At 37.8% G+C, this 13,138-nt stretch overlaps 1 protein-coding gene across 1 annotated transcript in view; it reads left to right on the top strand.

Annotated features, from left to right (window-relative positions):
• Positions 1-11,629, top strand: part of LOC128211860 (uncharacterized) — a 29,578-nt gene extending 17,949 nt beyond the window's left edge. Inside the window, exons 17-27 of the mRNA XM_052916963.1 lie at positions 52-201; positions 1,523-1,650; positions 1,800-2,021; positions 3,208-3,358; positions 3,701-3,820; positions 4,228-4,370; positions 5,456-5,561; positions 5,786-5,911; positions 7,184-7,326; positions 8,395-8,604; positions 9,232-11,629. Of these exons, the coding sequence (XP_052772923.1) occupies positions 52-201; positions 1,523-1,650; positions 1,800-2,021; positions 3,208-3,358; positions 3,701-3,820; positions 4,228-4,370; positions 5,456-5,561; positions 5,786-5,911; positions 7,184-7,326; positions 8,395-8,604; positions 9,232-9,346 (1,614 nt within the window). The 3' untranslated portion in view covers positions 9,347-11,629. The remainder of the gene's footprint in view (positions 1-51; positions 202-1,522; positions 1,651-1,799; positions 2,022-3,207; positions 3,359-3,700; positions 3,821-4,227; positions 4,371-5,455; positions 5,562-5,785; positions 5,912-7,183; positions 7,327-8,394; positions 8,605-9,231) is intronic.
• Positions 11,630-13,138: the final 1,509 nt, after the last annotated feature.

The following is a 13,138-nucleotide window of genomic DNA, read 5'->3' as shown; positions in this document are numbered from 1 at the left end:
TCCAATTATCATTGTCTTATTTACTTATTTCGTGCTTTATTATTTCGCTAGTTGTCAGTGGAGGTGCCGACGGAGCGGCAAGTGGTGGCAAAAGTGGATGTCCAGGCCGTGGCAGGATCGCTGCTCACAGACCGTGTTCAGCTGCATTTCCGGCCGTCACAGGACACCGGACACCTGTTTACCGTCGATTACAACGACACGGTAAAGAAATACACTTCTGCTTTCTTTTATAGTCATTTGTAACAACTTACCAAAGAGCGTCGTCAAAATATCGTAAGATAAAAAATTCAGTTGATTATTATTTATACAGTGTGTGTATACCACGTGATAAATGCGTCATAAAATGCTACGTCGGTAGGCAATATTTTGCTTCGAATGAAGACTTTAAACAAAGATAACTTTACTATTTGTTAACCGTTTTAAATGAAACATAGCGAAGTCTATGCCGCTTACAGATCCCCGCCTTCGGTTTATTACCAGAGTTTGATTGAGAGTTTAGTTTCTTAAAAAACTTCGACCAACTGTTTCACAATACGGCCGTCTGACGGAGTACTGTCAAAGCGTTATTTTGGAAACAGGTTTGTCGAAGTGTTTGATGAAACTAATGACCTTATCAAACTTCTTTAATAGAACGAAGGCGGGGCTCTTTAAGCGGCATAGACGCCCTTTGCTTTATCTTTATCTTACGTTATGATACGCTGGGGTGCCGAGGATGTGGTATATAGTGAGTGGCGGAAATCAAAATACTAGGCTTTTTACCTGTAGTATCTTTACTCAGTCTTTTTAAGTCTAACAACGCGTCTTTGATTTAAAACGTATCTTTTAACGATCAAGCATATATGTTTCGAAAATAACATAAGCAAGATACGTTCATTGATACTATTGCGTATTTAATCATACATATAGGATGGCCAGTCGTGTGATTAATGAAGGCTTGACGTTTTGTTTTAAATTTAGCAAACTTGTATCTGTTTTATTATTATAATCAAACGTCATATCGCTTCGTCAGAAGAAGTCATTGTATCTATGAGAGTGTTTATAAAATAATTATATCGGCGATCAATATATTTGAAACAATTTATACTTTTATTGTATTTGGTATTTACTGGTCAAAGAGCAGCCAATAAATACTTGACCATGTGCATGTGACTTTGCGGGTGAGAGTGGTGCAGTGGAACAGGTGTACACCCTCAACCAAGAGTTCTCGGGTTTAATCCCAACGAAGAACAATGTTTGGTTGGCTTTTATACAATATATTTGTTTCAGCTTTTGTCGCTATCAAGCCAAAGAAATTAGTACATACAATAGTGTATGTGGGTTACAACCAGCCGCCCCGTAAGCTCAGTTGCTTAGAGGGCCGTGTTAGTGTTGCGGTGCTCGTGGGTTCGAGCCCCGTACCACGCGCACTTTTCCTCCCAGGTTTACTTTACTGGTGGCAGCGGGCGGCTGGTTCTAAGCCACACTCACTACAAAACTTTAAATGACTTATCTGTTATATTAAATAATTTCTCTTTTCCTGTAGGGCTCTGTCGAGATATTCTTGAAAAGCGGCCGTCCGTCCGTCACACAGACATTGAACGGCGATGATACTTCCGTTTCCGCTGACACAAGCCTCCAAACAGATTCCTGGTACACCTTACTAATCGAAAGGTAACGTAAAATAATGGTTAAATAATTGTAGTATTCACGTACTTCTTTTCAACAGCTTTTTGAGGTTACGATTGTTCATGAAAACAACAACAGTTTTAGTTCTTTAGAGACATTTTATAATGAAGTTATATTTCTAATATTTTCTGCAGATTCGCCAACACCCATACCCTGTCTCTAACCAACACTAGCGGTTCGTCCGCCCGTCTGTCCGTCAAGGGCACACAGCCATTTTTGCTACAGGACACAGCCCGCCCAACCCACGTGACAATCGGAGGGGAAGAGACGGCGGGTGGCTGTATAGGAGGGCTCACGGTTAACGGGCGGGTGACCAGCCTAGGGGAAGGGCTGTCGAGGTCATGTCCATCTAACATGTAAGTACTCACATGCACTTGATTATATTTCTTATATCATGTTTTTGGTCCTAAGATGCGTAGTGCATGTATGTGAAACGGACGTTCTCATTTTTTATAGACTTTGAACGAGTCATGGTTTGTTTGTGAAATATTTGAAAATTGTTATAATAGTTACGGTTTAGTCGCCATGGCCATAGCCGTTTTGCTTATTCGAAGCATGCTTAAATATTTCAGAATGATGCACGTTTTGAGTACATGATCTTGTAAAATATTTTCATAAAATGGCTACCTCAAGATACGTTGTGTTCAATTTTGAACGACAATCAACTCATCTACATATTTGTGTGTTTTTTTTTATATTTGGAACTCTCTATTTTATTTCCCCCAATAACACAACGTCGAATAATCCCAAACAGTGAAGGATATAGAAATAAATGGTAATTTTACTCCTAAACCCCATACCAAGTATCATTGCATTCATATGCAGGGTTTTCTAAGATCCCGATCTTTCCTTTTTGCTGGACAGAGGAGGGTACGACCGCTACGCGTCCACAAGGAGTGTAAATACCTCAATGCAATCTTTGTACGCATAATCTTCCAAGACTCCTCTATCTGTCCGTGCTACTGGTCATTGTAGGGTACGGCCGTTACTGGCTGAGTGTATCGCTACATTCTTAGTACGTACAGGGTTTCCAAATGCCACATTTTTCGGTGCTACTGTATGATGGAGGGTACGGCCGCTACTCTCTGGGATAATTCCAACATCCTTTGTACATACACAATTTCCATCATCTATGTCTAGTCGTGCATCTGGACAGTGTCGGTTACGACTATTGCTCTCATGGTTAATTCCTAAATTGTTTGTTCATACAGATTTTCCAAGCCCCCAATCTGTCCGTGCTACTGGACAGTGGAGGACTCTCTGGATTAATTCTTTGACTATTTGTACATTCAGGGTTTTTCAAGACCCTGATCTATCAGTGCTACTGGACAGTGGAGGACTCTCTGGATTAATTCTTTGACTATTTGTACATTCAGGGTTTTTCAAGACCCTGATCTATCAGTGCTACTGGACAGTGGAGGACTCTCTGGATTAATTCTTTGACTATTTGTACATTCAGGGTTTTTCAAGACCCTGATCTATCAGTGCTACTGGACAGTGGAGGACTCTCTGGATTAATTCTTTGACTATTTGTACATTCAGGGTTTTTCAAGACCCTGATCTATCAGTGCTACTGGACGGTGGAGGGTACGGCCGTTACTCGCTGGACAGACACCGGTCAATCAGGGAGCTAGAGGTCACCTTTACCCCTCTCTCAGATGGCGCCGTGTTCAGTCTTGGCTCCAGATATCTGGTACGTATTAACTGCTAAGATCATACTTTTTAATCAAACCGGGAGTAATGTTACCGTAGTGCATGATAAAATTAGCAATGAAGATTGTGAAATTGAATCTCAGTCTGAACATTAATTTGTTCATAATAAATGCATGGAACAGTGGCACATATAACATGTCATATAATATCATTTCAGTTAATATGTTATTTTGGACAAGTTTTGCATACGGGCCATTGCATACATACTGCTAAATCCACTGCTTTTCTACGTGGAAGGTTACGTCACCTGATCACCATTGCAGTAATCCTTAACATGCTTAATACCTTTAATGGTCTGTATATGTTTTTTTTATGTTTGCAGCGAACTAAAATGGCGGCTATAGTCTCCGCCGGGCGGTTGCACGTGTATCTTGAACAGAATACCATGAAGACGTCCTTGGCAACGAAACATAAAATCCTCGGAGAAAAACTGACATTGTCGGTAAATATAAGCTATTGTATATATTTATGACACTAATTCTTTATCATTTGAGAACAATCAGAACTTTACAGATGGTGGTCTATGTCTGCCACACGCTGGGCCCATATTCATTATCGTTTGATTCTGAATTCAGTATTTGACTCTGCCATTTTTTTTAATTCTTTCCCTCTAATTACCAAGAAAAAAAATAGCCAATGTCAATTTTCCAAGTTTTTATTCTCGAAGTATGCATTAAATAGATGCAAATATTGATTTTAGTGCAAAATTATTGCTTTTTTTCCATGGCGCCGGTAATTTAGAAACTTGATTTAGAAACTAAAATAGTTAAATTTTGTTCCTGCTAACTAAGCTATAGAAGTTACACTTGATCAAAATGAAAATCAACTACAACATTTTCTCTTTGCCAGCTGAGAACAGACGCGAGACGGGACAGTCTCATTCAAGTTAATGGTGCATCAGATGAATTTGATGACGTCACGGACGCACGCTTCGATATTCTGTCTAACCATAGGAATGGCTTAGTTGTGGGAAGCATGTTTACCAACATAAGGTAGGCTTTTAGTGAGGTTTATGTAATAGTAAGATGACATGAAGTAAAATTTTAATGATAACGAATGGGCGGAGTGAGCGAATACTACTTCATTGGCTTACACATTGTTAGCGCAAAATCTGACGCAGAGAGTGTGTATCGGATGAGTGGCAGTAGGCGGGCCTTTATACACCAGCGAAATGTGAAATTCTTAACCATTAACCCTATTACTTAATGATTACCTTCCTGCAATTTCATCGGCTAGAAAAGTAGGTTGTATTCAAAGGGCATTACATGTACGTGGGAAGACGGGGACTACGTTTTGAATGTTACGTCATCAATCCATGTGTGCAACCATGTAAGTGATGTCATCATGACGCAAGGAGTCACGTGTGTGAGATATTATGGCACGGATTAAAGACCTGTGATACCATGAAGCAAATGTTTAAATCGAATACCAGTGTGTTCAATAGACGGATTAGACATACACAATTATGTTTTAAATTAACAAACAATGTTTGCTCTAGGTTTTCTGTGTATAGGAACAATTACAATGTGTTTCTATGTGATGCATTGATCCGAAAGTTGCTATGTATTCTCTGCTTCTATATAGAGTCATACCCGATACCTTATTCTTAACACATGAGTATGCACCAGTCAATTGTAATCACGCCCCTGACCGCCCCCAGGTCCGTAGAATAGCGGGGAATTTGACTTTTGGTCCAGCCAAGCCCGGGTAAAATCCCCGCCATGCAGGGACAAACTGCTGGTAAAATCCCCGCCAAATGCCCCCGCACCTTAGGGACCCTTGGTATTCCAAGCTATTTTTGGCGCGAAAACAAAACCACCTCATTCACCCGGCACTGCGGGGCCACCTGGAAGGTGAAAACACGGCCCATTTCCAGGGCTATCCCAGGTATACCCCGGACCTGGGAGACTTAACCGGTGCATTATAAGTATCTCCCACGGAGTGAATGATATAGCTGGCGGTGCCGGGTTGCAAGGTTATTTACGGAAACTAGTTTTATCGAGTTTCCATAAGATATCCGAGCCGAGGGTTGGGGTTTATCTTTTTTCCACTCTGACCAATGGTATATTTTTTACAGCTCTATGTCCGGCTGTGTCACTGCTGTGAAGGTGAACGGTGCTGATGTTGAGCTACAGAGGCTAGAGGATGCGAGAGGTGTTAAGTTCGGATCATGCCAACAGTCTGTGAGTAGTGAAATAAACCTTCGAATAATAATTATGTTATTTTTATATCCCAATGTTTTATTGTTAATAAGGAATTTGATGTTGTTAAAAAAATGTTTGGTAAATGCTGTTTAATACAAATTCACATTTTAAATCATTTTATATAATTAATTTACACAGAATTGGTATAAAAAATACCGAAGAAAGAATGAAAGTAGTACTGACAGTTTAAACACATTTTCCAGGAATGCGTTTCGTTTACGTCATCGAGCCGTCCGTTAGAGATGAGTGACGTCGAAGACGGGGACCGGGTATTCCTGTCAGTGCACGCAGATGCTCTTGGGCAGGTTTTGGAGTACAATAAAACCGGGGTATGTATGAGGCTTAAGATAAAACTCAACTGTAATTGAATTAATAAATGATGGGAGTGCTAAGACAAAGTTTAAAAAGAGATTTCTTAAACCAGCGACAGTATTGAATATCGTTCTTATCCCTGTCCCTAGACATTCCATTCAGTCCATTGGTCAGTTATGCTTACAGTCCAATCAAAACACTTAGATTCTAATATTAAAGTGAAGCCTAAGGTGGTTATAGAAAACAACCGTCTCCGTGGCCTTGTGGTTAAGCGTCCGCTTACGGAGCGGGAGGTCGTGGGTTCGATCCCAGGCCGCGTCATACCGAAAGACGTTAAAAGCTGGTACAAGTAGCTCCCTTGCCTGGCGCTTGGCATTTAAAGGGTAGTGCTTGGGAAAGTGGTATACTCAGTACTGGTTCAACCCAGGAAAGTTGTATCCCGTGTATCGGTGCTTTACACCGAGCACGTTAAAGAACCAAGAGGTCTCTTCGCAAAGAGCTAGGGTATCGCACCCGGATTTCTTGTATCTCACTCTGTTTCTTCAAGTCTTCCAATGCCTGGATTTGACTGCGATTTGCTGTCACTTCTATCTCATGTCACTTATGGCATTTAAACACAATTTAAGTCGTGATGGCGTCACGGCGGGGTCAAGCCATAATGCAGCCAATGGGCGCGGGCAGACCTTGATAAACTCAAATAAACAAACAAGTTATAGAAAACATCCCCAGTTTTAACCACAAGTGAACTAGGATTTCACTCCGAAGTGGGAGACCATTTATTAAATGCTTCGCGGTGGTATATAGAGAGTTATCAGTGAAATAAAATTTATATTTCACTGTTTTAAACAGTGAAAAATCAATTTGATATTTTATTGTGTTGAAATTTCCAAATCCAACGTCAGCGCACACAAGGCATATCCACAATTTCAATGACGTCATTTTCGATATTTTCATCATTTTGCATGCTTATATATATATATAAGTTCATCCCAACGTTTTTTCTGAATGTCCCTTTAGATCGATCATCGACATACAGTCGAAACCCGTTAGCTCGATATCGCTTGGCGCGATTTCCTCGTTGGCTCGAACTTGATGAAAAAGACCGATTTTATTACTCTTTGGTAAGCAATCTCGCTTGGCTCGATATTCGCGAGGCTCGAAGTAATTTGACCGGCCCCTGAATATGGAGCCAACGGGTTTCGACTGTATTGTTTATTCTTGTTATAGACAGTGAGAAAACATTGTTTAAGAAACGCTGTTTTAAAAGTATTACATTTTTCTTGATATAGAAAGTCAGTATTGCGGTAATCCTCGGAGCGGACGGCGAGGTCACGATGACAGAGAGTCTGAATAAAGAGGAATCGAAAAGAACATTTGATAGCGACAACATCTACCACACAATTAGTGTTATGGACAGTCCGGACGATAAAGAGTAAGTTATCTTTCTGCAAAATGTGCTTGTTAATAAACATAAGACACTCGATCCATGTTGAATAAATGATACCTTATTTCTTAACATGAATTTACACAGATACCAACTCGGTTTAGATGGGGTTTTTATTCCCTGAAAAAGCCCCGTTGGCGCAAACTCCAAGGGACCAGCGAAAATACCTCTAATTTCGGAAAGTTCGAGCCAAGCGCAAATGCTTAGCTTTAGTATAAAGAAAGCGGTCCTTTACATCTAGTTCGAGCCAACAAGGATTTCGAGCCAAGCGAGTTCGTGCCCATGTTCGACTGTATTATTAAACTTTACCAAACGAAATAAAAACTATTCAAGAGCTTAACGCTTATAAGGATCATACAGCCCTTACCCGGATTTCTTAACCTCTTAATATTATCCCCAACTCGGGGAATATATAAACACGTGTTAAAGCTGCACTCTCACAACTTAACCCTTAAGCTGCTGATAGCGATTTTAAAGGCTTTGCAAACAGCTTGGAACCAGACCAGACGCCGAGTAACAGGTTCCAAGCTGTTTGCCACTCAGTCAATATATCCCCAAAGTTTTAAGTAAATTGAAAGAAATTTAGAATAAACCAGACGACATTTTTGAGCAGACGACAATTTACCCAGCATGCAAAGGGTTAACAGTTTTGACTTTTGTGTTACATTTTGTCTCAGAATAAGCGGATTTTGGCATCAATGCCTTCAATTCAGTCATATAAGAAAACTCACAAAAGAACATATCTCAATTGTTTGGAAGACAGTTCATTTTTCTGAAAGCGTTAGTAACGCTTTTAGCCAGAAAACATAAAATTTCGAGCGTAAATATGAAACTCTGCGATCTGATCTTATGTCAGTAAACTAATATAAATTGTTTCCAGCCATAAACGCGATAATTGGCTCATCCCCAGACAAAAAATAAAAAAAAGTTGTCAAAACGATCAATCTGTGAGAGTGCAGCTTTAAGGATGACTCTCATTTTGTAAAGCAATTTGCAGAGCATGTTCAGCATGTTGACGATTACGTACAAAACATAATGATCTTACTTTTAACCTAGGGTGAAGGTCACAGTTGCAAGAAAAACATTCGAGTTCAGCTATAAGGAAAATGGTGGTGGGGGAGGGGGATGGGGGTGGGGAGGGAAGGAGGAAGACGCTGAAGATGATGTGGAGGAGGAGGATGAGGAGGCAGGGTACGATATCACGTTGGGTGGAAACCCCGATAAACCTTTTGTGGGGGACCTCCTGGAACTTATCATTGGTGACACGTGAGTATTAATATGTGACATGGAAATGTTTTTTGTCCAATGAAATTTGACTGTCCGATGTTACAGCCATTGCTATAATGCACAATTTCATGGTATATGTACACTGGCGTTGTTAGTAATATTCTGACCAAATTGTCAAATTGTCCGATACTTAAGTTTTTGTCAGCAAATCCGTTCCTAATTAGGAAAAAGGATGATATAACTCATGCTATATCTTTGTTATTGTTTTTTCCCCAACTACAGCCTTATGTATATATCTGCGTTATTGTTTTCTTGGTTTGTTCAAATATAACCAAAATGTTTATTCCAACAACAACTATTACCTTTATTGCATATAAGGTAAATAAATCGCAAAACTCTGATTGGTTTATCCAATATGACTTCTAACCAATCATATCGTTTGAATGCTCAAACTCGACTGTAGATAGTCTGTAGATGCCTTATCAAAGTTTTATACAATTTGCCGCTCAATTCAATTCAATACGTTATTGCCTCCAATAATGAAGCTATGTGAATAGGAACATACATGGATCACGTGGAAAACACATACAAAAGTAATTGATGAAACAAACAGTTGTATTCAAGCGATTCGCACAATGTTTTAAATGTTACTATGTTTTGATTCAGTTCTTTGAAACTCCGAGACTTCCTCTCTTCCAACAAGCTGCACAGATGCTCAAGAAAAGTTCCAAAAAGTGTTACAGAGGAACCAATCCAGATAAAACCCCGTGTATGTGGATAAGGAAAAAGAGCTCTGGTCCATATTTTAGAGAAACATGTCCAGATAAAACGCCGTGTATGTGAATAAGGAACCTTTGATATATATTTTTTGACGAACCAGTCTAGAGTAAATGACGTGTATGTGAATAAGGAACCTCTGATCTATAGTTTGAGAAACCAGTCCAGATAAAACGTCGAGTATGTAATAAGAAACCTTTGGTCTATATTTTGGCGAACCAGTCAAGCTAAAACTCCGTGTATGTGAACAAGGAACCTCTGATCAATATTTTAGAGGAACCAGTCCAGATAAACGCTAGTGTACTTCGATAAGAAACCTTTGATCTATATGTTAGAGGAACCAGTCCATATACAACCCCGTGCAAGTGGATTAGTAACATCTGATCCATATCTTAAGTACATGTATGTACAATTACAACAAGCAATTAAAAGAAATTTATTTCTGATCAGATTGGAACTATAATTTTCTACTATATTTGTTGAAATTTTTATTGGAGGTTTGCTATTTTGTTATTCCAATGCGTTTTCTTTAAGCCAAAACCTTTGTAAATATCAATAATAAATAATTCTTTGTGTATTATATTTCTCTAAATTATTTAATCTAAAAAATGTTTTTTTGTGTTTTTTTTTTAATCTAACACGTGATGTACTTGAGCGTCTTCTTTCATCTGCATGTATAAAATATTTATATACCCGTATATGTGCATGCACCTGGCCCTAATTTCTTAAAACATCTAAAGTCCCTTATAAGATAAGCCTTCTATTGTTGTTTACCTATAATTTGCGTAATATTAACATTCTTAAGAGATCTTGAACTATAAAAAGAAATTATCTTTATGACAATCAGGATTATTTTATTCAGTTAATCGAGATAAAGTAAGTAACTTGGCTTAAATGAAAAAAGCTTTTTATTTTTGTTACGCTTAAAAACTTTCGAGGCATTTAAGCCAGCAGAGTTGATAATCAAACGATTTAATCTGTTTTCATCAGGGAATACATGTATTTTATACTGAAGATTGTGAGCTCAAATCTTGTTGAATTCTACATTACTCATTACCATTTGGTTTCAAGTGCTTTGCTTTGCTTTTATTGTCCATTAAAAATAATATTGACGTATCTATTTATATCCTATCTACATTTGACCTTTCTTGTATAGGAAACGTATGTGTGCTTGTATTTTTTGTGTGCATTCTACTGGTTGATTTTGAGTCAGTAAATCAATTCTACGGCTTTTTTGTTGATATAAAATTAACCAAAGCATGTTTCAAAGTGCCCTGTCTCAAAATGATTAAACGTGTATTTTAGATTTGCACCACCAGTCATATGTGTAATTGTTTGTACTTTTTGTCATGTAAATGTTCATGAAAATAGAGATAGGTCTCAATAATTCGCTATTTAGCTTTTATCAGTTATGTTTTGCGTGTGTTGATGTATTTGTTTCTTAATGACACATCTGTCACTATATAATGACGCCATTATTTCCCCCAGTCATTCATGTGCTGTGCCTTCAGAATCATTTAATATGATTTAGTGTTCGAAATTATTTTTTGTTCAACGGGACGGCAGTATTTTAAAATATGCCATAAAAGCAGACGTCCGCCGTTATTGATTTTAATCAGGTGAATCAGTACATTGAAACAGATGCTTAGCAAGAAACTAAACATAATTTCAAACACTCAGCTGCTTTAAGAGTTATAAGTTTGCAATTTCAAGAATACAATGCGACACATTTAGCATTTAATTTTGGAAAATACATTACTTATAACCTTTTACCACATTAGTTTTATTGGAATGTAATCCTGCTTTGGTGCCATATGAACTGTACAGAATTTAGTGAAAAATAATCAAAAATATAGTTTCGCAAAATAGTTTAGGTTAAATGACACTAAATTATTTACAGGTCATATGACACCAAAGCAGGAGTATATTCCCATCAAACAACTGTGGGTGTTGACATTTGCTGTTTCTGCTAGACATGATGTCAATGAAACATTCCCAACCAAACCGAGACTTTTGTTTTTGAACGTTGCCCGTAATTTGTGGTCCGGAGGGACGCCTCTTTCAGAATTTTAATCAATAACAACCTCACGTCGAAATTGCCTTTTGTAATACGTTCGATAATACTTTTTGAAATAGGTTTTTCAGAAATTGTTTAAAAGGTGCATATATATCCATAATATTTGCTTCCTGTCTCTAAAACTGTACTGTATATTAAATATATTTTATTTTACAGTACTTTTGTTGCGCTTTTATGCTAATAACTCAATAAAATACAACATTAAACAAATATTTTGTGATTCGTTTTTTTGTTCATACATCTACCAGCTCCATACCAGATTTTTGTAGTACAGTACTGGTTTGTTAATTTTGATATAAATAGAAAAAGTCGAACACGACTCGGAACGGATAAGACTCTAGATCATGTGGTAGGAAATCAAGAGACATATCATAGCCCTGCGTAGTCAATAAAGTAGGGGTCACGCCAGTCCAACTCTTTTGAGCGGATGATATTGAATAGCAGCAATGAATGAAGAATCTTTACGGGGACTGATTTAATGTATCAATAAAGTAGGGGTCGCCCAAGTCCAGCTTTTTTATTAATGTTAATCATGTGAGTTGTAACACGACGGTGATCTTGATAACATCCTCATATTTGGCGGGAACCAATGAAAATGCAATGGTCAGTTAGTCTTTTCATTAAATATTTTGCTATATTATTTTGCTGCTCTTCATCATGAAAGGGTGCATATCAGCTCACGTTACTCAAAAACATTTGGTGAAGAATACCGACGCCTCTGTCTTTTTGAATAAGGACATCATGATGTTTTGTATTCGACAATGTTTCAATGATCCAGATAGAGTAAAACTAACATCAAATAAATTTGGTTTCGACCTAGCGTTTTGTATAATTAAGATTGAATCTATTTACATTAATAAAGGTGAAGTAGGTGTCTCGCCAGTCCAGTTTTTTTAATAAACAGCGGATGTCAAGTTAATCATGATATTGAGTAGCAGCAACGGCTGAAGAATCACAAAGCTTGTACGGGGACGGTCCGTCTTCATTAATCAAACACTTGATCTAGAGAAAAACACTTGAACTGTCAATGATCAGTTAAAAACGTTCGCATGAATTCAGCACTTGTGTTAAGAGCTCCTTTATATAAAGTCTTGACCCTTCGCGCCTATCATTGTAGTGAGATCAGTCATTAACACACAAAGAAGTCAACTTCAGAGGTAACTACATTTATTGTACATACCAATTTGAAAATAAATGAACAAAACCTTGTACACAATTTTCAATAATCATTTTCTCAAGGAAATTCACTAAGATGTATGTTATAAATATGAGTATGTACTTGATAGTTTTAAAAAAAAACATTGATAAGAGTAATGTAAATTCATAAGTAATAATGTTGGTTAAATGTTTGAAGCAATAAAACGTTATCTAGGCGACCATTTACAAAAGTCTTTCTTACATTTCTACTGGTTTTATAAAACGTATTTCAAACGAAATTTCAGATAATCACTTGAAATTGTTAATCTTGGGAGACTACACGCCATAAGAAAGAAAAAAACACAGGCACTCTACAGGCAGTTCTTTGTGTCACTACACAGGCACTATACAGACAGTTCTTTGTGTGTAACTATTTTTAATAACAGCAGATGACGGTTAGGGTCAAGTGAGTGTAAATTATAACCTCCATCGGCTGACCTTTGAATAACCTTCATCCGCTGACCTTAGATGACTGAATGTCCTTAAACGACCTATTCAGTCATTCACCTATCATAACCTAAA

The sequence above is a fragment of the Mya arenaria genome, chromosome 12 (assembly GCF_026914265.1).
Source record: "Mya arenaria isolate MELC-2E11 chromosome 12, ASM2691426v1".
In the NCBI taxonomy this organism is placed as follows: Eukaryota; Metazoa; Mollusca; class Bivalvia; order Myida; family Myidae; genus Mya; species Mya arenaria.
This window is presented reverse-complemented; position numbering and strand designations above follow the sequence as displayed.